Genomic DNA, 25,241 nt, shown 5'->3' with positions numbered 1-25,241 from the left:
GGTAACCATTCACTTTCCAGAGATAATAAAGGGACAATAACTGTAAAAAAATATAAAGATGTATCGAATGTTGTTGTTGTTGTTGTTGTTTTAATTCAAACTTAATTATCTCTGAAAAATGTGTAGTTACCCTCAATTTTTTTTTTTTTGGAGTTTTATGACCCTTTCTTAGATCTTCTTTTCCCGCATACCCATAAACCGAACAAAAATACCTTTGATTTAGTAAGCGCCGTCCTTAAGAAACCAGGGTTTCTCGGATCGTCCCGAGATGCATAGAACGCATGCGCAATAACAAAAGGAAGCACTGTTCTAAAACACTAATATTAAGTAGAAGCACATATTTATAAATTAAAACTAATTAATTAACACTCTTTACCCAAGGAAAAGAAAATTGTGGTGTTGGCCCGAAAATAAAAGTATGCAATCCAGAAGAGAGTATTGAATACCCATAGGTACCTCTTAGTGTCACGGAAATCTAGGTTAAGCACAAACCTTTACCTTTAGTTCCAGTTTTGAAGTTCCACGTGTTGCTGTCCTCCTTGTCACTTTCGTTGTATGAATAAAAGGAGGTGACAGTTATTTCATACTGTTTCCAACACTCCAGGTGAAGGGTATAGCTGGTGGTGTTTCCATTGACAGTAGTTGAGTTCCAGTGGCCTTTTTCTTCTCTGTAGTTGACGTTGTACTGCAGAACAGGACATATCCTTTCCATGGGAGGCTCCCATTTGACTAGAACGGTTCCACCTATAACTTCCTTGCTCTTGTTTACGATAACAGGTGCACCTGCAAAGGATTGTAAATAGAAACATGATTATCTTAACGTTTTCAATAGCGTGGAAGAAAAGTTGACAGATTAGTTATTAACAAGTTTCAATCATCCAAAGCACACTGTTTGGAAAGCTTATGTCCTGTGATGGAGTTGCATTTAGTTGTTTATTATAGTTAGTTTTCCAGGTAATCCTCTGAAGGACGGTTCCTACTAATACAGAAGTATTTTTGCGCAGCTTATAACTGTGCGGAAAAAAAGCAGATCTTAGCAAGAGATTTTGAAATTTAAACACAGAATTTGGGGTAACCATTCACTTTCCAGAGATAATAAAGGGACAATAATTGTAAAAAAATATAAAGATGTATCGAATGTTGTTGTTGTTGTTGTTGTTTTAATTCAAACTTAATTATCTCTGAAAAATGTGTAGTTACCCTCAATTTTTTTTTTTGGAGTTTTATGACCCTTTCTTAGATCTTCTTTTCCCGCATACCCATAAACCGAACAAAAATACCTTTGATTTAGTAAGCGCCGTCCTTAAGAAACCAGGGTTTCTCGGATCGTCCCGAGATGCATAGAACGCATGCGCAATAACAAAAGGAAGCACTGTTCTAAAACACTAATATTAAGTAGAAGCACATATTTATAAATTAAAACTAATTAATTAACACTCTTTACCCAAGGAAAAGAAAATTGTGGTGTTTGCCCGAAAATAAAAGTATGCAATCCAGAAGAGAGTATTGAATACCCATAGGTACCTCTTAGTGTCACGGAAATCTAGGTTAAGCACAAACCTTTACCTTTAGTTCCAGTTTTGAAGTTCCACGTGTTGCTGTCCTCCTTGTCACTTTCGTTATATGAATAAAAGGAGGTGACAGTTATTTCATACTGTTTCCAACACTCCAGGTGAAGGGTATAGCTGGTGGTGTTTCCACTGACAGTAGTTGAGTTCCAGTGGCCTTTTTCTTCTCTGTAGTTGACGTTGTACTGCAGAACAGGGCATATCCTTTCCATGGGAGGCTCCCATTTGACTAGAACGGTTCCACCTGTAACTTCCTTGCTCTTGTTTACGATAACAGGTACACCTGCAAAGGATTGTAAATAGAAACATGATTATCTTAACGTTTTCAATAGCGTGGAAGAAAAGTTGACAGACTAGTTATTAATAAGTGTTCAATCATCCGAAGTACACTGTTTGGAAAGCTTATGGCTTGTGATGGAGTTGCATTTAGTCGTTTATTATAGTTAGGTTTCCAGGTAATCCACTTAAGGACGGTTCCTAGTAATGCAGAAGTATTTTTGCACGGCTTATAACTATGAGGGAGAAAAACAGATGTTAGCAAGAGATTTTGAAACCCAAAAACAGAATTAGGGGTAACCATGCACTTTCCAGAGATAATCAAGCGACAATAATTCCAAAAATAAATATATAAAGATGTAACAAATGTATTTATTTTTTTCAAAATCAAGCTTAATTACCTCTACATAAATGCGTAGTTACCCTCAATTTCCTTTGTTTTTTTTTTAAGGTTTTATAGCCATTTCTTAGATCTTTTTTTTTTTCACATACCCATAAACCGCACAAAATACCTTTGAATTAGTAAGCGCCGTCCTAAAGAACTCAGGGTTCCTCGGATCGTCCCAAGATGCATAGAACGTATGCGAAATAACAAAAGGAAGGACTGTTCTAAAATACTTATATTAAGTAGAAGCACATATTTATAATTTAAAATTAATTAAAACTAGTCATAATTTAACAGACTAAAGGAGGACTAGTTGTTTACTTCGAGCTGGTAGAAGAACTGAACTTGAGAGTATCTGAGTGTGATTTGATCCTGATGCCTTCGATCTTTCTTAAAGCCGATATGTTGCATACGATGAGTTGCGACGATATTTAACGCAACTACACTCAAACGTTTATGCCCCCTCGCGTAAGCAATTCTCAACGAAACATTATTGCTCGTATCACTATAATCGTAAAACTATATCGTAGTTTTTAAATTAGTTTTAAAACTTCTCCATGGTGAAAGGAATACTAATTAAAACCATGCAACATGGAAGAAGGAGACAAAACGACCTTAAGAAACAAATGGTTTGAATAAAAAATAAAACTCCAGACCGACTAGTTTAGCCTGTGATTAACCAAGGAAAAAAGTCATGATTTTTGCCCGAAAATAAAAGTATGCAATCCAGAAGAGAGTATTAAACACCCATAGTTACCTCTTAGTGTCACGAAAATCTGGGTTAAGCACCAACCTTTACCTTTAGTTCCAGTGTTGAAGTTCCATATCTTGCTGTCCTTCTTGTCACTTTCTCCGTATGAATAGAATGACGTGACGGTTATTTCATACTGTTTCCAACACTCCAGGTGAAGGGTATAGCTGGTGGTGTTTCCACTGACAGAAATTGAGTTCCAATGGCCTTTTTCAGCAGGCAAAATTACTTCTCTGTAGTTGACGTTGTACTGCAGAACAGGACATATTCGCTCCGTGGGAGGCTCCCATTTGACTAGAACGGTTCCACCTGTAACTTCTTTGCCCCTGTCTACGATAACAGGTACACCTGCAGAGGATCATAAATAGAAACATGATTATCTTAACGATTTCAATAGCGTGGAAAAAAAGTTGACAGATTAGCTGTTAATAAGTTTTTAATCATCGTGGGCACACTGTTTGGAAATCGTATACATGTAAGTGCATGGCTGGTAAAGGAAGTGTATTTAGCTGTTTATTACAGTTTTAGGTACAGCAAGATGATTTGGAATTCAAAAATAAAATTGAGGATAGAAATGCATGCAATTTAAGAGGTAATTAAGCGACAATAACTCTAGGTGCCGTCCCAAAGAAATCTGGGTCTCTCAGATCGTCCTGAGATGCTTAGAACATTTGCCCAATAGCAAAAGGAGTCACCGTCATTAAATACTTATATTAAGTTCAAGCAAATATTTATAAATCAAAACCAATTAAATTTAAAATGGAGGACTAGCTGTTTAGTTCGAGCTGGTTGCAGAGCTGAACTTGAGAGTATCTGAGTGTGATTTGAACCTGGTACCTTCGATCTTTCTTGAAGCCGATATGTTGCATACGATGAGTTGCGACATGGATATTTAGCGCAACCACACTCAAACGTTTATGCCCCCCCCGCGAAGGCAATCTTCACGTTAACGTTAGTAGTTAACGTTAATAGTTTTTAAATTAGCTTTTAAAACTTCCCCATGGTAAAAGGATGACTAAACCCGTGCAACATGGACGAAATAGACAAAAAGAACCTAAGAAACAAGTAATTTAAATTAAAAATAAAACTCCAGACCGAGTAGTTTAGCCGGTTTTTAGATCATGGGCTCTGTTTTATTATCAGTCAATCAAAACTAGTGCCTTAAATTTCAGTTTATTTCACTTATGCCACGACGAAGAGTTAAAATGTAACCAGTGACTTATGTTTATAAAAAGGAAATTAGGCAATAACCTCTTAGTTTATTGATTTGATCCAGTGATAATGCCGTGCCAAAAACATAAAGATCCATAACTGATCCATGGAACTGGTGATCGTGTCGGTGACCGTCATTGCCAATTTTGTATGGCTTTCCCGTCGGTTGGTAGAAGGATACTTCTCTGGAGGGAAACGTACGATAACCTACGTTTTTACCGTTAACATAAATTGTTGAATTTCCAGTTGCGTGATCCCACGTGACTGCAGCGTGTGTCCAAATGTTCGAAGAAACTTTAACGCCACCGTGAAAGTAGTACCACTTATAGCTATTGTCGGTGCTATGGCGACCAAATCCAACCTTCTGGTTTCTAAGAAGGAATTGAAACTGCCATGGATAAGTCCAGTCGTTATAAAACGCACGGTCGCCCGTTGTAAGGCTACCCGTTGGTTTTATCCAACAGGAAATGGAAAAACTCCTGCGATTGAGATAGATTATCGGAGCAGTGGCGAAGGAATTTGATCGGTCGAAGATGGGGGCCTTGCTTCCTGGACACCACCCTTCGATATAGGATGGATTACCACTGAAACTGAGATAAGAAAAGAAACGTCAACCAAACAATATCTCCCCATTTAAATAGTATAACCTTCTTTTAAAAACCCTGCCAGGAATTGATAATTATTATAATTTTTTTTTTTGTTTTGATTTTGTTGTTGTTGTTGTTGTTTTTTTTTTTCAGCTAAGAGGTGATAATCAAAACGTTATCGCGTTGTATGACGTCACTGACACCCAGCAGCGCCATTTGCTTTTATCGCGATCCTGGGGGATCTTCCAATTGCGCTGAGACGTCAATATAAAGTCGTATTGCCGTCTCAAAATAACGGTTTCTGATTGGCTCAAAGACTGTCACGTAAGCATGGAAGCACGGCACTTAAATGGGTTCGGCGCGCACAGATCGAAATTTTACTTCTGTGAATGAACATGCGGCGTTGGATGGTGTTGTTTATATCTTTTCATTTGAGTTTACAAAGCTTCTGGCACTGTTCAAGGACCACTTATAATATTTTTTTTTTTGTGGTGAACATGTACCATGATACAGCGGATACAACCTTTTTCTTGAAGGTAAGCGAAGATTCGATGAAGAGAAATTTAGTTAAAAGACTTTCCTGAGTGTGAAAGCGGCCACGATAAATAACAAAGAGCTTAAATTCCAAAATATTATGGCATTTTCAAAGCAAAAGGATCTGTTTCCTTTCTGATGTCTCTTATCTCTAGAAAAAAAATTGCTCCAAGAGCTCTGCTGCGTTCTCTTTCATGGCTTTTCTCGTCGTAGCGCCGAACGGCAGACTCGGTAATTTTTACAGTATTCTTCGCCGCTTGGTCTCTATCAAATTTCCAAATCTCCACGGCATCTAAGCTAGGATAACAATGCTCTGTTTTCGTTTTTTGGGTACTAGTATGGTTGCTCTTTTTATTCTTACTTCTGGTTGTGAGGTTTATTCATCACTGTTTTCATGTTGTTGTTTAATAAGCTTTATCTCGGCGGTAACAAGTTTTCAATTACATTTGTTTGTAAAATGTTCAAACCTACTAGCTCGTCTATTTCATCAATGGTAGGTGCTTTATGGACTGTAAATTTTTGCATTTTCTTTGTTTTGACGTAAAATTTAAAGCCAAAAATTCAAAAAACCCGCCCCGAGAAAAAATTTCGCGCAGGCATATTACCATGGCTACAGTTTAACTGAAGTAAGAATTTCTCTTTCAATCAGCGCACGATTTGTACTTTATCCGTTTACTCTCTCCAACAAAATGTCAGTATCGCGATAAAAAACTAAATTCTATTTTGAGACGGCAATACGACTTTATATTGACGGCGTTGGGAGAAAATATATTCCGTATTGGGCTCCGTCGCTTCGCGACTCCGCCCAATACGGAATATATTTTCTCCCAACTAGCCGTCAATATAAAGTCGTATCGCCGTCTCAAAATCGAATTTAGTTTATAATATCTCCTATAATATTAACATTATTATGTAGCCGACATAAAAGGCTATCTATTAAATTAAAGATCAAAACTTTTCAAACTACCGTAACGCAACGAAAAAGCAGGAGGGGGTCCAACCACCCTCTCCCCTTATATTGCATGTAGGTCTGAACAAAGGAGGATATTACTATCTTCCCATCGTACCTTGCGCCAATTTCGGTAAAATGGCTTCCGGTCAGTGAGAGGAATGCGCGTGTTTGAGGCCAAGTTTGAGCTGGATTTCTTCGTATCACAAATGATCCATGGTGAGTAATTTATCTTTATTTATTTCATTTACATTCAAATAAGGGAAAGGAATATTTTTCAGAGAGAGATATTCTTCAAAACAGCAATACTTTGCGTATTGTTCGTGGCTTGTCAACCATGACTGTTGTTATTGAATATGCATGACCTATTTTGAATGCGTTATTTCGGAACTTCAGTAAACGACGAGTCAATAGGATTATAATATTCAAATATTAGCTTTTATATTTCAAAGTTGCACTGGGAACTGATCGACTCCTATTGACTCCGCGTTTTCAACAAAAATTTTGAAGTTGAATGTGAGGGATTTTTGCCGCGATTTGTGTCATGATTCGACCTGTATTTATATTGCTTGGGACTTCTGTTCCAAGCTCCTAGTATTCAAGATTTTCTTTACATGTTTTCGCTTCATGTATTTTGTTTTATTGTAGGAGCCATTACCCTCAAGTCAACATCTGAAGAGGTCGCCGAGAAAGGCACGAAACGTGCTTCAAGCGGTCGATGGAACGTTTTCAAACTGTCACTGTTTGCGGCGTGTTCGGAAACAGCACCAATCTCCGATTTTTCAGCTCATCTGGAAAGTTCACGTGCCCGAGAAGCATCTTATACTCTATAAATGCAGCATTTCCGAAGACTGCCTGATATCGACGGCTAAATCCACGCAATTCAAGTAAATAACACTCGATTTCTTGAAAACCTCGAGTTGCCGCGTTACTATATCGACGGCGTCCATTGAAAAATGAGATTCACCTAGGGCCAGCCGTTTGATAATATAGTTGCTACGCGGTGCATGCCGGGAAGATAGTAACATCCTCCTTTGGTCTGAACGTTAATCTGACAAAATGATTTGCTCACGTGACTTGATTTTCCATGGCAATAAAGAATTGATAGCCATGTTTTAAGAATTTAGAATGTTATGTTCTAAAAATTGAAACGCATTATCGCTACTCTAATATTTTTCGTTTATAATTAATTTTGGATCAATTTTAGCGGGTAACTGAGGTTTTTAGAAGTCGAGAAATCCAAGATGTAGGCTGTGAAGAATAAAACACAAGTGGGCACGAGGGACGTACGAACAACTGGTACAATATAGTGTAGTACCATACTGTCCAACAGATTATAAACCCTCCAGTAATTAACAGTCTCACTCCAATCCGTTGCCAAATGCCATTTTAATCATATATGTGGTTTTCACCTCACACATCGTCACGCAAGGGAAAAAATAAAATCCTCAACCATTCAAAAGGTAAAGTCAAGAAATTGATATGTTGTAGAAGAGTGATACATAAACAACGTGTGAAAGCTACAGGGCTGTGCGATATCTCCTAATCGAGGCGAATCGATGTTTTCATGTACGTGACATGTTTAGAGCTGCAATCCTTCTGTCACGCACTGCGCAAAAATCTAAAATTCAAACTGCTCTATTTTCAAAACAAAGAATGCTATCCTGCTGAAAACAAGCAAGCCGATGGAAATTTAGATTTTCTTATATGTGATGAAGATAAAAACCCAAAATTGTGTTTAGTTATGAATTTCAGTTTTTTATGACGTCATGTGAAAACCAAGAATACACTCGATTGCCAAAACGTTGACGCCTAAAAAGCATAAACCGTGACCGATGAGACCCGAGACCCAATGGGTTTATGGGTATAATTGTAGTTAATTTCCTACTCTCGTGCGACGGTTGATAACCAAAATTAGTTGCACCTGGTGAATGATGAAAACTGTCCAAACTTTCCTTAAAGTGTCAAGTTGGCCAACAAGGGGCAATTTTTAAACACTACCCACAAATCCGTTGGGCCTCATCGTTCATGGTTTATGCTTTTTAGGTGTCAACGTTTTTGCAATCGAGTGTATCAGAGACGTATGAACATTTAGCTATCGTGCCAAACAACGGTTGGCGAATTTTAGATTACTAAGTTAGCTAAAATGATTTACATGTCAACCTTGAACAGGATTATGTTGTTCGAAACATATAGTTCAATTACAGCGGAACCTTTTTCCTACAAATAACTATAATGTTTTACTGGTCGCTCAAATATGTAGTAATTGACCAACCTTATGTTCTGATCACTGCCATCTAGCTTCCAGTGGCCAAGGATAGTCATCGCTAAAAATGCAACAACAGGTACAAAAACGTTAGTTGGGGTCATAATCCTGTGTCCTTGCGCAATGCTTGTACTATATTAAGTATATCTTGGCGTTTAAGCCATCAAAAAATGTCCTAAACCCATTAAAGGGCGGGTTTTAGCCCTGTCTCTCAACTCTGATCCAGTATGGAAACTTTGTGTCAGATAAATTCTGCCAAACGTAACAGGAGTTTATTTTCCGTGTACGCTTGAGTATATATGGATAATTCAGGTTATTTATACGCAATCTCATTGAAAAATAAAAAAAGGAACGGAACGTGTAGATTTTAAAGTACTGCATGGTCGTGGATTCATTTCTAAAATGCATGACCTCAATGGCGTAATGCGCACAGATCGGTGTAATTTCTTGCAGTGTATTCGCATTCTCTGTCATAAACCACATCTAAATAAAGACGCATACGCTAGGATCAGTGACAAGAGCGAAAACTCATAGGTAACCTGGTAATACTTGGAGCTTTGAATGCTTAATTATTTGTTCGTTAAAGAGCTGCGCTGTGCATTGTTCCTTCTATTGAATGAAACAAACAAATGTAAAGACGGAAAAAAGAAAATAGGAAAAGTACACATAACATGAATATGCATAACAAACATCTTGGAACACGAATAAGTCGTGATATCCGACATCTTGTTTTACAACAGATTGCAGGCGTAGTGCTAGCGAGTTTGAAGAACACTTTTAAATTTCTGGCTGGAGCCCTCTCTGCCCCGGAATAACCCAACCACTTCCAAACCTTGCAGACGAGTAAACAGAATTGACTTACCAGTGGCCATGACCATTAGACTTGTGCAGGTCTGTCAATAGAAATTAGTGGAAGGGTTAAAGGGAACAGTACTTCATCATTTCATCCCTTTAAAAAGCCAACCCCTACGTTATGGCTCGCTGAGTAGTCCATGGAACAGCTATTTGAAATCGTTACAAGTTTTCTGAACAAAGCTGCTTTGCTCCGTTTAACGTCGAGGACAACAACAACCATGATGATCAAGGTAGTTTTAAGTCCTTCACGGCCGCGAAAAGCGGCTTTAGTTGGAAGAGTCTTCACAAAGTCGTGTAACAACATTCGTGAAAGAACAGTGATAGCACTGAGATAAATGACGTTAACGAAAACACAAATACTTGCGAATACAAAGGTGTTTCTCTACGTTATTCAAACTTACATAAATACCAAGCTGATTAATTAGAATTTCCTAAGTCTTATGACTTTATTCCTGTTAAATTATGGTTTATTAGTTTGTTCGGAAGGAATTAATGAAATCACCTCAGATATCTGGATTTGATTGAGACAAAAAGTGGTCTTTTCTTTGTAGAAATGTGGGTTCTTTCAACTTTCGTAATAATCCACCAAAAAAAACGCAGTCGGCCAATAAAGGAGCTCTATAATCCAAGGGATCGACTATGAGATAAATTAAAAAGATTCTCTTATGACTGTTGTTTAGTTCATCTACTTACTCACCGTCAATATTACTATCCACCCAGTGTTCATCGTCGTCTTCTTTCCTCCTTACTCGTCTTTCGTGCACAGACAGACAAACTGCATGAAAGAAAACGAAAAAAATTAAACGAACTGAATTTTAAAGACTTTGGTCTGCTTGGTACACATGAACATTTAGCCTATGTTTCAAAAACAGGTAAGCAACACGCAGATGTGTCTACTGCAAATACTTGTGGAAATAAACTAAACACTGAAATCCTTTGATGCCAAAATTCTGTAAGTCGGACGCATCTCAAAGAGAGAGATGGTAAGTGTGGGCTCTATACCGGGGGATTTGACATGTTGCGCCTTGGCTGTTTGATGTTTTAGATCCACATGTCGAAACTTTGGATGTTTCCAATCGTATTATTTTCACACCTTCTCGATACAAATGATCATACAATACAATACAAACTTTAATGACACTCCCTGAAAAAGGGTTTTCAGCGAAAATAATACTAAATTTACAACATTAAACGTCAAAACAATAATTTGATCCAGTATTCCTTAAGAAACGAGATTTTAAATTCGCTATGTAGTGGAACCACTTACAAAAAGCTGTTTAGCGGGGAAAAGTAGAACAGGCTGATATAATATTGATCGTCACTATAAACTACGATTGGCGAAGAATAAACACCCGGCCGGCAATAAATTGCAGGATTTCTTCCTCAAACTTGTTAGATATTTAAAGATCTCTCGAACTATTATTTCGATAAGTCGGCCAGAAAGTGTTGAACATTTATCGATTTCATCGATATTTTTTCAGCAGTTAGCACTTAAAAGTCGTCTACTGCTATACAAGCAAAAATGGCAATTTATATTCATCAAAGTCATCATGTCGAAGAACGAGCTGGTTAATAAAGTTTTTATTGCCAGGCAACACACGAGACATAATAAACTTTCGCCGCTTCTGTATAAATATCAGCTTTAAGCAACTGGTAACTAGCGAAAAAGACACAGAGTGACAAAATGTTCATGAAAAATAGCACAAATAAAGACATATTTAACTTTTGCGTCTACATAAATCTCAGTTTTAAGAAACTGGTAACTAGTGAATAAAACACAGAGTGACAAACGGTCCGTGTAAAATGCCGTTTTTATACCTGGCATTTTATGTACGACATTTCCTTTTAAAATTGATCATTGCCTTCTGCCGTGATCTCCAGGCGCCGAGGGAAGAGGAAGAAGAAACGGTCTTCACAACACTTCAAAACAAGGGCTAGTCAGTTTTATTTTAACTTTATTACTCGAGCGCTTATAATATATAGCTATACACGCTTGGGTCTCCACTGAGGAGCTGCAAGCAACGAAAATTATGTGTATTTGGCTTTCTTTCATTTTGCTGCTTTATATATGACGACGTTGTTGCAATTAGGTGTATAGGTCTTTAGAGATTTTTTTTCCGTTTCTAGGTAATTATAACAAGGCCTTCAGTAATCGAAGTCGTCCTCAAATATTGATGTTCAAAAAATAAATGATCATTGAAGGTGATATTTAGGATCAAGAACACGAGTTGAACTTCTTTCGTCAAAATTGCGCATTTCGTTATTAATGTCATATTCTCAATCCTTTAATTGTGCCTGTAGAATGATGACCAGATCAAACACACGTACAATAAACTATAACAATGCTACAAACAAACACTCACCTGAAAATTTCTGAATGATTCCCTCCGAAATTAAACTTTAAAGCGTGATGTCGATAACTAGCCTCAGTAACTCGCAATGTATACAGAGCGCAATGCTCTGAACAGCTGTCGGCTTCAAAAAGGAACACGAAAATGAAGAACTCATTAATTCAAATTGTGCAAACATGGGCTGGGCTAAGAAGTAAAGTTAATCAATTTTCTTGACAGATCTGGTTTTAATAAGGGCAAAAATAACAGCAGTAAAAATTTCGTTATACAAAAAAACACATTTTTGCTGGCCCTTCCTCTTTTTTAATTACAACCTTGGATCTCAACTTTTTTTGTTATTTATCAATGACTTAACGAATTGCTTGCAATTTTCCCAAACCAGAATATAAACTCATGATACCAGCTTGACGTTTGCGAGGGATGATATTAAGCATGTAAAAGATTGTGTTTAGGACGATTAGCGTATTCTAACTGAAAACTCTTCGAATTTTGGGGGACATTTAAGGGTCTTAGCGCTAGTCCGCCCATTGCTGTTATTATGTTTTTCCACATGTTATGAGAATCGTACTTCAGTTATCAAGTTTACTGCACTTAGAAGTTTAGTCTTTGCCATTGTTTTCATCTTTTACGCGCACAGAACTTGTAAGTATTGTATTTATTTTCGTTTTTTCCTTTTTGGCACCTTCACTTATACAGTGTATTGCGTTTATCTAGTTTTTACGGATGTGAACCATCATGTTGTGGCATGCTATTGAGCCACAAAATGCGCAATGTTCAGTTGAAATTAGTTGGCTGCCGAATTATTAAATGGTTGTGTTTCGTTGACTCGAAAAGTCTGTGTTTTCTCCCCACAGATTGTCTTATGATCTATGCAAAGTGTACACTTAGTTATCAGCCAATAAGCTTACCTTAAACCTGACAACTTCTGACTGACTTCTGACTTTGTGTTCTTTTTTGAAGCCGACATCTGTTGTTGGCATTTCGTTCTGTATACATTATGTGGAATTTAATGGTTTCAGTTCGGAGTCTTGCGAAATTAAGTGCGGGGTGCCTCAGGGTTCTATACTTTTTTTTTTTTTTTTTTTTACAAATACAATATAAAGCCTGCTAACTTACGAGATACATGGATACAAGTTAAGTTACAAGATAACGCTTAAAGCTTAACCTGGTTACATGCTGACTTTCCAACACTTTACAGAATTAACACATACACGCGCTTACATATAAATGCACACTGCACGTGAAGTTTAAAACTAAAATCATTTACAAGTCTTTACACAGCATTCTTCACGTGCATACAAATTACAAAAACACAGGGGCCCAGGTTTTCACAAATTGTTCTAATTTATTATTTGATACTGCTTATGTTCGCATAACAAAGATTTTGTTTTTCGGGCGTAAAAGAAAGCTTTCAAAGTTTAAAATGCCATTGCAAACACTAGCGCTAAAAATGTGGTACTTGGCAATAACGAGGGCGTAATTGAGCGCTGACCAGTTGTTTGATTTTTGGTGCCAGCCATACAGAATCACACTTTCAGAGGATTTTTTGTGTTCTTGGTATGTTTTGTGCCACCATCGCGTAAAGAGGTTCCAAAACGTGTAGGAAATGTTACAGGTAAACAGCATGCGCAACAATGATTGACTTTCGTAGTTGCATAGCGGGCAAATGTCACTGTCCTTTATACCAGCACGAAAAAATTGGACTGCGTAGGTAGGATGTTTTGAATAATTTTGAACTGAAAAATTATAAGCTTTGGTTCATGCAAGATTCGGAAGGGGAGCATATAGACGTTTTGGATGTTTTCTGTGGTGAAGCCGTAATTTAAAATTTTACTCTCACCGGTTGGAATCAAATAGGATTTGCTAAGTAAAGTCGAATATGCAATTTTAGTAGACGGCAGTGAGAGAGATTGTACCTTTGAAGAGACTGTGTTGCGGAATTTTACTTTCCATATTTTTGGGATGGCTTGCAGTATACCATAAAATGTAGTGAAGGGTACTTCAAGGTTAAGTTTTTCTTTGAGCTCAGTTGCTTTGAACTCCTATTTTTTCTAAACTTATTGGGTAAATCAGATAGAGGCAACTTTAAAGTCTATTGGAATGTTAGAGGTGTTTTAAGCGTTATCATCAATAAAGAGCTTTCTGTGTAACGATCTGTGTAACGTGTCAAAGGTCGTGGACTTTATTCTTTTTGCAGATGATACAAACAAATTTTTCTCCCAAAAAGATTTTAACTTGCTTCCTGGAATCTTGAATTCTGAAATGCTTCAATTGACTCAATGGTGTCGAGCAAACAAACTGTCCAATTACTTTAAAAAATCAAATTTTATGGTTTTTAGACCACCCCAAAGGAGGCAAACACTTGATATATCGATCTATTCAAATTGACAACAATGCAATTGAACGTGTGAAAGAAACAATATTTTTAGGTGTTATCCTCGATGAGCATTTGTCATGGAAGCCTCACTTTCTTAGTGTTTCTAGAAAAATATATATCAAAATCAATAGGTATTATTTACTAGTTATTGCCTTCCCAAAACCTCCTTACGTTCTTATACTATAGTCTAGTTTACACTTACTTAATTCATTGTGTTTCTGTGTGGGGATCGACATATCAGTCTAATTTAAATCGGATTCTTGTTTTGCAAAAGAAGATAATCAGAATAATATCTAAAGTTTCTTTTGATGCTCATACCTGTGTTCTTTTTAAAGAACAGGAGATTTTAAAATTCTCTGACATTTATTTATACCCAATAGGTAAATTTATGTATCTTTTTAATAGAAGCTTACTTCCAAATTATTTTCGTGATATGTTTACTCTTGCAAGCCAGATACATTCTTATAATACAAGAAATTCCAACCTTTTCTATATACCTTATTGTCGAACTAATCTTCGAAAATTCTAAATTCGGTTTCAAGGTCCTACGTTTTTCAACTCGCTAGGTCGTGAAATTCAAAACAGTGAAAGTATCAGTTTGTTTGGCAAAAGACTTAAAAAATTCCTTCTTTCTTAGTTAAATTGACTCTTTGTTGAGCTACACGCCTTTTCTTTACCTTTTTGTTTTCTTTCTTTCTTTTTTTCTTCTTTTAAAAAAAATTAATTGAAATTTTCATTCAGTACCCTTAAATTCTATGGTTTATCCTATAGTTCCAGGAAGCCTATAGTTAATAAGCCCCCGGTTTCTATATAGGCTTCCTAGCCTTTAACACATTAAATCTTGTAAATAGTTTATAATGTATTTATGTTGTATTTTTTGGTTAATGGAAAAATAAAATGAATTGAATTGAATTGAATTACAAGTTGCAGGCTGAGGCTGGTAATCGATATCACGCTCTAAACTTTAATTTTGGAGGGAATCATTCAGAGAGTGAGTGAGTGAGTGAGTGAGTGAGTGAGTGAGTGAGTGAGTGAGTGAGTGAGTGAGTGTGAGTGTGAGTGTGAGTGTGAGTGTTTTTTTGTAGTATTGTTATAGTTTATTGTAAGTGTGTTTGATCTGGTCATCATTCTACAGGCACAATTAAAAGATTCAGAAAACATTAATAACGACATGCGTAATTTTGACGAAACAAGTTCAACTCGTGTTCTTGATCCTAAATATCACCTTCATGGATCATTTATTTTTTAAACAACATTATTTGCGGACGACTTTGATTACTGAAGGCCTTGTGATAATTACCTAGAAACGGAAAATAATGTCAAAAGATATATACACCTAATTGCAACAACGTCGTCATATATGAAGCTGAAAAATGAAAAAAAGCTGAATACACATTAATTAGCATAATTTTTATGGCTTGCAGCTCCTCACTGGAGACCCACGCATGTATAGCCATATGTTACAAGCTGTCGAGTAATAAAGTCAAAAGTAAAACTCACTAGCCTGACTTTGAGTTGTCGTTGAGGCCGTTTCTTCGGTACGAATTTCAGGTTGGTTGTTATAACAAGGAAAGTAACTCTCCTTTTCAGAAATCGCTATAGCAAGGTTCACAAGTTAAAAGCGTCATTCGAGGACAGCTGGTTACCGTCTCTAAAACAAGATTCAAATTTTTGAACACCGTGTTTTGCTAGGCAAGTAAACCGGGTGCCTTACATGAATTATTGGCATCCTTCCCTTTTTTTTCTTGGGGGGGGGGGGGGGGGACTTTTTTAAGTTTATGTATTGTTATCCAAATATGGCTGTTCCTTACCTTCATTGTGCCTCGTGGCACATAATTCCTCTTCTTCTCTCCGCGACTGGAGATAACAAAAAGCACTGATCAAGTTTAAAAGGAAATGACGTACATAAGATGCCATGTACAAAAACGGCATTTTTCACGGACCGTTTGTCACTCTGTGTTTTATTCAATAGTTATCAGTTTCTTAAAACTGAAATTTATGTAAAAGCAAAAGTTAAATATATCTTTATTAGCCCTATTCATGAACATTTTGTCACTCTGTGTCTTTTTCCCTAGTTAGTAGTTGCTTAAAGCTGATATTTATACAGAAGCGGCGAAAGTTTATTATGCGAAGTGAATATCGAGTTACAGTTGTTCAGTCTCACACTGGCTTATTGATTTGAGCCGTCGCTGCGAAAAACGAACACCTAAAATAACACGACGGAAGCAAAGTCTCACGTTTTTCTCCATTTTACTGATCGACTGCTTCATTTAAGAAGATAAAGGAGCTGTAAAGTTTGATTTGCACTACTTTTTCCTGCGACATCGAAATGGTATGCAAATTTGTTACACATGTTTCGTAGGCTAATTGACCGGAATAACAGTCAGGCCCGTAGCAGGGGGAGGGGCAGGAGGGGCTTGAGCCCCCCCAGAATTTTTGGAAGTTACAAAACAATGTGCCAAAAAATATATAATTAAAACAAATTTTAAAATGTGCATCAATCAGTCTTGAACTTTGACACTGCAAATGCCTTTTCACAATCTTCAATAATTTGTTTCCTACCTGTCAGTTTCCGTCGCTAACAGTTTATTTTTATATACAACAACAACAAAGGCACTCCTACGTTGTGAAATCGAAATCGAAATCAACCAATCTCAAGCCGTGAAAGCTGTTGAACTAAACTACTGTTGAAATAAAGTACTTGTTTTCTATCGATTGTAATCAAGGACAATTGTAGTAATAAAAATGCTTTAGTTTATAACAATTTAGTGTTTCGCGCGTTGTCGAAAGCCACACAAATATGTCCTCTCAAGAGCCAGAGGAAGAAAAATTCTCCTGCAGTCTGATTCTTACTGCCTGATTCCAAATTTATAAAGATAAAGAAAAAATTGTCGTCGTTTGTTTACAACCTCCTTCAAACGTAAAATTAGTAAATTTCACGTGGTAGTCCGCGTAAAAGAAACGGCAAAGAAATGTACCAAAAAGTGTGATGCAGGTGCAAAGTTATTGTTTTGCTTACTAAATCTAATGTTCTCGTTGCATCTTAAACTCCCTAATCCGGGGGAGGGGTAGTTTTGTTTGACCATTTTACTCGGCCCCCCCAGTTGCTTTAGCCTTGCTACGGGCCTGTAACTATAATATTTTAGAGCAGAATAGGAAAAAAACTGGGATCGAAAAACATTGAATGGCTGTCTTCAGTCAGTCTAATTAGTTTTATGGCCCAATATGTGATGTTTGGAAACATTCACGGCCTCCAGATGCCAAGTGTTTGAGAATCGGTTCTAATCTCATAATTCGCGACGTGAATTGCGAGCCGCAAGTATCGCGCGCATATTCCATCTTCCTTGAGTGAGAAAGAGTTTGAATCAGAGCTTGAAACTTAGAACAAATAAAGTTCTTTTCTTCTTCTTTCGGGATATAAGATTTAATTTAGAGAAAATTACACACTAGAAACACTTTAATTTTAATAAAAATAGGCATTAGTTTCAAGGCCATTTTGGGTAGCGTACACAAATCTGTATGCTTTAAAAAGTAGCCAGCGAGTCTAGAATGTTTATTGTATTATTTTCTTGTGCGATGGTTGGTCTAGGTTTCTGTAAAGTTTCAAGTTCATTGGGTTATTTTACACCGTGAACGGGGCTTTGTCCTTTGACCTAAATTTTCGCGGTTTTCATCGGCGCGTGACCGCACCTAGGCCGCATTTCAAACTCTTGCAATTTTCTCAAAAAATGAAATACCTTGGAACTTTATAATCTGATTTTCGAAAATAGTTAATCCAAGGATATCCTCATACGAAATATCAGAAATTCGACTAAGTGGTGGCTGAAATGCAGTTCTCGATTCTTACATGCAGCCGCTCTTTAGTAAGACAAGATTCCATCCCCTCAAAAATGTTCGGCTGCTAAAATAATAAGCGGAGAAATCGTAAATTTGATTTCAATACTAGCAGAAAGCTGGTTTTACGAAAGTTGAAAGCACCTATTGTGCGAATCCTCCATATTATTGTGTTAACTCGCTGCAAATTAAACATACAAGAAACTAAATTGGCCAGAATAACGAGATACGGAAGCAGTAAACATGCGAATAGCAGTTGTGTAGGTCTTCTACTCCCATTTTACGTGCTTGAATTTCGACTTCAATCACGTAGCCGCAAATGTAGCTAAATTCTCAATCATCTTAAATATAGGTTTGCTCAGAATTGGAGTCAGTGTTTGACATTTGGGCTAAAACAATCGACCAGAAACCCAAATAGCTTGCGAAGAATTCAGTCCGACTCACTACTGTTTTGTTGTGCGCTTGTGGCTGAGAAACCGGGTCGACGTCACTACTCTTACTAGTACCAGTCCTCCAAAGGCGCGGTTTTAACACTAAGAACACTAATTTCGATCGCGTCAAATGCCAATTTTTCCTGGTTGTTTAGACTTACTCTCCATGTCTACATTTGAGAAAAAAAAGGAATTGACTAAGGGGGATAGGCACTTTAAGGTTTATGCATCATAATATATTTCTTTCCTAACCTTTGATGACAGAGTTTTCGCCACCCTAGTACCTGGAAGAAATCACTCAAATTACTATACAATAAGCAAACATTAAAACACAGGCTGCGCGATTTTGAAAGTTTTGAAGCATATCAGAGATGCCTTTGTTGCAGTTTGCCACACCTCAATAATCGAAGTGAGATAGATTAAGAACCAGGCTATTATAAAGATTGATTAAAATGGGATTTAATGTCGCATACGTTTATTACAATAATGGGGGAAGCAATCCTTTTACAGAAATTTTCTTTATGAGATTCTTAATTTAAAGTTTCTTCCATGTAAACTCAAGAGATTAAGCTGATGCTTTCTGCTCCACAGCCATCATATTATTTATAGTAAGAGAAGGACTTCTGCCTAGATGCAAATAGGATCTAGTCAGAAGTTGTCAGGTTTAAGGTAACCTTATTGGCTGATAACTAAGTGTACACTTTGCATAGATCATAAGACAATCTGCGGGGGAAAAACACAGACTTTTCGAGTCGACCAATTACAACCATATAATGATTCGGCAGCCAACTAATTACAAATGTACGCCGCGCAGTTTTTAGCTCAATAGCATGGCACAACATGATGGTTTACATCGGCAAAAACTTGACAAAGGAAAAAAACGAAAATAAAATCCAATACCTACAAGTTCTGTGCACGTCAAGATGAAGACAATAGCAAAAACTAAACTTCCAACTGCAGAAAACTTCACATCTGAAGTACGATTCTCATAACATGTGGAAAAACAGGGCACGTGACTACAATGGGCGGACTGGCGCTCAGTCAGTTAGAATACATCATCCTCTCTTGTCCTAAATACAGTCTTTTACATGCTTAATGTCATCCCTAGCAAACGTCAAGCTGGTATCATCGGCTTACATTCTGGTTTGTGAAACCTGCAAGCAATTTGGTAAGTCGTTGATATATAACATAAAAAGTAGAGTTCCAAGGTTATAATTAAAAAAGAGGAAGAGCCAGCAAAAATGTTTCTCTTTGTAGAGCGAAATTGTTTCTTCTGTTATTTTTGCCCTTATTAAAACCAGCTCTGTCTAATATCTCGATGAACGCACAGCTGACGCATGAATCAATTGTTGTATAACATTTTCAACTCCTAGTTTAACCCGTTGATTCTAGGTTGACAAGAGGTTTTCCAAGCATTCACCCAATGCGCAAAGCGGTAAAAAACAACCCCCATGTTCAGTAAAAATACACAACTTAGAGGGTAAATAAAGCAACACCCCTTTGGTTTCAAAATAGTTAAAGTTTCTAATTTTTTGGAAAAAAAAGGCATGGGTTGCCAACTCAGTAAAAATTTTCCAAAAACCAAACTCCTAAAATTTGATCCTAGTGTTACATTGGAGAATTATTTCCGTTTGCGAGGACATGTTTGTTTACGCAAGATTTGCCCAGTTGTTACGTTTCATCAATGAAAGTATAGAAAGAAAACAGACAACTGAAGCTTTCCTAAATGAAAAATTTATCCAGATAAGTCTTTGTTCTAAGATGCTGAGGCATGCAGTTTTTAATCCGTGATGATAAACGTGCAAGCGATTTGAAGGAACTGCAAGTCCGCATTAAAGTAGAAGTTGTCGAGCCCGCGCACGTTTGTCCAAAATTTCGCAAAAAAAAAGACTGTTAAGAATACGAAGATTCGGTCGTAAGAAAAGTATTTAAGCTTAAGTACAAATTCATAATCAAACCTGTAATTTCTTGAGAATTGGATTCCCACAATTGCAGGTACTCGAACACTACCAAGAAAGTCCATGGCTTAAATAATGATCTGTGTGAGATGTCCGCTTGCTCGTCGCCTGGATAAAACGACAATTTGTCCTTGAAGCACAATTTCTTCGCCGTTTATTATCGGATTTTCGCTGTTGAAACTGTCGAGTATTCCTTAGCAGTTTTTCTTTCAGTTTATCGTTTCGATAAGGTGTGTTTTCACTTTGAGAAAGCGAAATTGGCGTCTCAACATTAATAGTTTTGCGACACACGATGACACGGGCCTTGCTTGTTCTTTTTTTCTTTTCTTTAGGTTTTTTTGGGAGTTAAAAACTCCAATCCCAAATACAAAGTAGGCAGATCTTTTTTCATCAGCTGGTTCGCTTGTTGTCATCTGTAGTTAAACTTTTTGCTAAAGTTTTTCCCCGTTTTTGCAATTTGAATGCAAAATGCCGAAGTCACTCCATAGAAATTTTTCTTCTCGAAGCATTTCTTTGCTTACGTCACCAGCGTGCACAATGGGAATATAAAGCACGCTCGCGCAATTGGATTTGATTACACGAATTTACTAGCTATGTTATAATGTGTTTTGATTTCAAAGGTCATTTCTGGGTTATGAGTTTTGCGTTTATCGGTTTATGGCCTGTTCATTGATCTTTCGTCTGGCGACGGTCGTTCTTACGCCTTTTGAGGCTTTTTTTTTTTTTTAGGTTTAGTTTTGCTCGTTACTGTGAGTCCGGTAACGGTGAAGCCTCTCTTGTTATCTTTGGTAGCATTTGAATCCTGAAATGATCTTTATCTTGCAGTTATTGAATTGCCGGGTCCGGGCCCAGCTATTTGTTTTTGCGCAAGATGTTGCGTTTCTTATCGCTGCTATTTGTCTTTTGATTCTTTCTTTAGCCACGCATCAAAAATTTTACTTCGCGAGAACATGCGGACCACCGAGAAAGCAGCTCTTTGGATTGCTTTATTCGTGGGGTAAACATAACTTACTTGATATTTTATTATTATTTTTTTTTTAAATTTTTAATCGTTTATCAACTAAAATTGGTCTGATCGTAAGAGAAATAAAATCGTACAACATTTCGGAAGTCATTTACTTGTGTTATTCTTCCAAATATTTCAATTTCAAGTTTACAAAATCCGACCTTTGGAAGTGGTATTTCGAACATGTCAATCGACTGACAGTATTGTGTTCCGCATCGTCTCTAGCCCCTGATCATCACAGACACATTCAAGAATCTTTATTTTAAAGGATGATCCATTCTTCTATGAAAAACCTTACATTGAAAATTGAGAAAGAAAAAGATAACCATTCATCCGCTGGCTAACAGACGGCAGTCTCAGAAGTAAAAGACTCCATTCGCCACTCCGCATTCTTAAGATTCTAGAGTGATTATAAATGAAAATACGTTTAATTATTTTTGTAGGATTTTTTGGCTGTACATATAAGCTTAAACACTCTAGTATTTGGACTCAATTTACTCCTGATGCTAACAGTGTCAAACGCAGAAACAGCTAACTAAAGGTAATTTTTCACCCGAACTTACTTTAAAAATGATATACACTGACATTTTCTTACTTAAGAGTGTAGAGAAACGACCGCATACCGTACGTACTTTACAACTCGACTTCTTGTCACCGCCTTTGCACTCGCAGTTGGCACCACATTTATACCAATATCATCTCGTTTCAGTCTTGATATGATTGGCTCGTTACCCACCTAATCAACAAAGCTGAATCGTTGAATGAAGTCGCCCTTTGTGAAGTGTCTGGAGCAAATTTGACGATTTTCGCCGGGTCGGGCCCCATTTAGCCCACTTTTTGTTTTACGAAATCAACTCACTTCTTTCTACTGCGTTTTCTTGCTTGAGGACGATCATCATTATGGAAAGGTATAGCGTGCAGAACTGTACCCTCCACCCACCTGATCTAGCCGGCACATTTTAAGTTCAAAATAGGGATAAATGAGCAAATGGTCCGTTGCTGAGATACTGGGTCGACGTCACAAGCTTGTTAGTGCCCATTCTCTCAACTGCTACTTTTTGGTATTCATTATGGCGGAGAACGGGCTATTTCGGGGGATTTTTTCCTCTGATAATTAAAACATGACGAAACACGGAATGCGATTTAGTTTTTCGCAAAACATGCCTACATTTTCGACATTCACTAACACTGTGTAAGGGTGATAGCTACTTTAAATGGGATGAGACCACAATAATCTAGATAATGTAGGTAATGTATTGTTTTTCGATTCGTGATAATGGGATTCTTATAATTTAAGGAATACTGAAAACGCGCTAACTCTTCCACAAATCCGGCCGCACTGACTATCTAAAGAGAAGTTTCTCATACACTGGAGCTAAGCGGTGAAACAATTTACCCTTAGAATAATACTAATAATAGTTAATAATTAATAATAATTGCGGCAAGCGACTTCCTTCAGCGATTTTAAGGCTAAATCAGGAGTCGCCACAGCTTTAAGTAAATATTAAATGAGTTTTAAAATATGGCCTGCAAGAAAAGCAGCCTTTGATCCTTTAAATTTTATTCTTTTATAATTCTAGTTAGGTAGCTAGATAGAAAGTAAGTTAATATGGATTAAAAAGATAATGGAAATACCATGTATAAATAAAGTTACATCCAATCCAATCCAATCTGGCAAAGGCTGCTAGCCCTTGCATAAGTTAAAATAACTTTATGAAAGGGTTGTTTTAAACGGATCCACCTACCCTCCATAGCTTCGCAACTAAAGAAGCTATGGGGATGAAGCTTGGAGGATAGATCGATAGTACTAACTGATCACATCAAATTGTTTTTTCCGATAAATTCCTGAAAACGTCTTGAAGATTCATGGCCTCGCAGTTATTACGCAACTTCACGGGTATATTACGAACTCACAATATGACCAGCTCCCAGTTGGCTTGATAGAGCTTAGTTGGTAGAGCACTGCACCGGCATCGCAGAGGTCATAGGTTCGAATCCCGTTCAAGCCTGAATTATTTTCAGGCTTTCTTTTCGCAACTGCTCAAGTTGCGTAGTAACTGCAAGGATCTTTCTTCTATTTGATTATTCATCTGCAGTACAAAACTAGTATATGTTTCATATATTTACATTTAGATTATAGTCCGTTACGTTTATTAATGCCTAGAGGCTCAAGGGTATTGGCTTTAAGAATTATGTGCGCTTCACGCGCTTTGCTGAAAGAATCACGTTCATTTCTAAGTTATTAAATGCGAATAAGTGACATATGAGTGTCTGAATGGTTGTTGCCAAGAAAGTGATCTGAAACCGCGGTATGGATGTAACTACTCTGTAGTAGAGTTGAGTATATGACTTTCATTATAACGGTCATTATAACCGTGTTTAAGGCGACGTTTGGTTTTCCCAATATATTGTAGATTACATAACCGGCATTGAATCATGTAAATAACAATGCAAGTATCACATGTTAAATGAGATTTGATTTTATGAGTCTCGCCAGTAAAATAAAAAGACTCATTTTGATTTCGGCCGTGTTCAATTAATGTATAGACAGGTGGTGTGGTTACTTCTATTGCGCCGAAAACGACCTGGAGTAGCCCGGGAGTTACTGCGATCACGAGTTTCTGGCAATAAATTTGGGCTCTAACAAGAATACTACTTATATTATTAGAAGCTACTAACGGAAGGTTTTTAAAAACATTTCTACAACTATCTGAAGAGTTCAGTACGTAGGAAGGTTTGTGAATGATGAGCGATAGTGTCTGGTTATATGTAATAACGAAAGAGGTGGTCAGAGGCCCGATGTTTTTGGGTATTGAGAAAGTTTCTTCTTGACCGAGATTGGCAAGGTGGTCTATAAAGCTCATTATTACGAAGTATGTAACTTTCATGGTTAGAAAAAATGCGGCGAAGGCGAAGTGCAAGTCTCTAAGGAATGGATTGTTTGCTCTGATGAGGTTGACGAGAGGAAATGAGAAAATTAGTGATGCTTGTTAACAGGTTTAGTATAAAGATCCTTAACTAGCTGAAACCATGACACCAAGGAATGGTATATTGAAAAGTGAACTTGATGGTGAAGTGTAAGATAATCGACAAACGCCTTCAGTTTCTCTGGACCTTCACTCCAGATCATGAAAATATCGTGGATAAATCTTATACATATATACGGTTGATAGGGTGCTTGAAGGAGAGCGTCTGGCGGGGGGCGTGTCCGAATTTACTGTTACTCGAATTTAACCGTTTTCGAAGGAAATAGACATTTTCTCTTAAAAAAAATTCACGCTTTATGTTTTTGTATTTTTAGCTCAGTGGTAGAGCATCCGATCTAGTAACCGGAAAGCCATCAGTCGTTGGACTCCTGATTGGAGAATTTCTTTACATGTCACTTGTACTTTGGCTGGCCGGACAAGCCAAGCTGACAGCCCTTACTTCCTACTATTTCCACCATTTCCCCACACCCTCCCCCTACTATCAGTTCCTGGTCAGTTGTTTTCGGGATTTGAGGTGCAAAATTTTGCTATAAGCCGTTTAGTCTTGTCTTGTACAGAGGACAGGCATTACTGGTAAGAACTCGGTAAGACGTGAAATAAATATTCTCTTTATCTTTGAAATAGAGCTCCTTAGGGCGGTGCATTTTCATTGCCTTAGTGTGCAGGACAAGTAGTTAGGAGCGGAAAATCCTATTCCTCGCGGGTGGGGAATAGAATGTTTAGTAAGAGCAAGCTGGAGATTACGTATGGTGTATCCAGAACTTCTCTCTTCAAAGAACAGCACCATAAAAATGAGTCTCAATTTTCTCAGGGTTTTAAAATACTTTTTATGGAGCCCTTCAGTTTGTACCCCTGTTTTTGTCAGTAATTGCGATCAGTTTTACTTGTTGTATTCACAATCTTGTGTAGGTGGC

At 37.3% G+C, this 25,241-nt stretch overlaps 1 protein-coding gene and 1 long non-coding RNA gene across 2 annotated transcripts in view; one reads left to right on the top strand and one right to left on the bottom strand.

The window, feature by feature from the left end:
- LOC146464336 (uncharacterized) overlaps positions 1-25,241 on the bottom strand; it is a 114,099-nt gene that overhangs the window by 15,239 nt on the left and 73,619 nt on the right. Inside the window, exons 10-11 of the mRNA XM_085129852.1 lie at positions 1,567-1,613; positions 499-783 (exon numbers count right to left, since the gene is read on the bottom strand). Coding sequence (XP_084985978.1) covers positions 499-783; positions 1,567-1,613 — 332 coding nt within the window. The remainder of the gene's footprint in view (positions 1-498; positions 784-1,566; positions 1,614-25,241) is intronic.
- On the top strand, positions 6,352-7,304 carry LOC146464338 (uncharacterized). Its single transcript, XR_014868506.1, has 2 exons — positions 6,352-6,481; positions 6,911-7,304. It is a non-coding gene; the product is annotated as an uncharacterized LOC146464338 (long non-coding RNA).

Source organism: Pavona decussata, unplaced genomic scaffold (assembly GCF_977016875.1).
Source record: "Pavona decussata unplaced genomic scaffold, jaPavDecu1.1 SCAFFOLD_164, whole genome shotgun sequence".
NCBI classification, from domain to species: Eukaryota; Metazoa; Cnidaria; class Anthozoa; order Scleractinia; family Agariciidae; genus Pavona; species Pavona decussata.
This window is presented reverse-complemented; position numbering and strand designations above follow the sequence as displayed.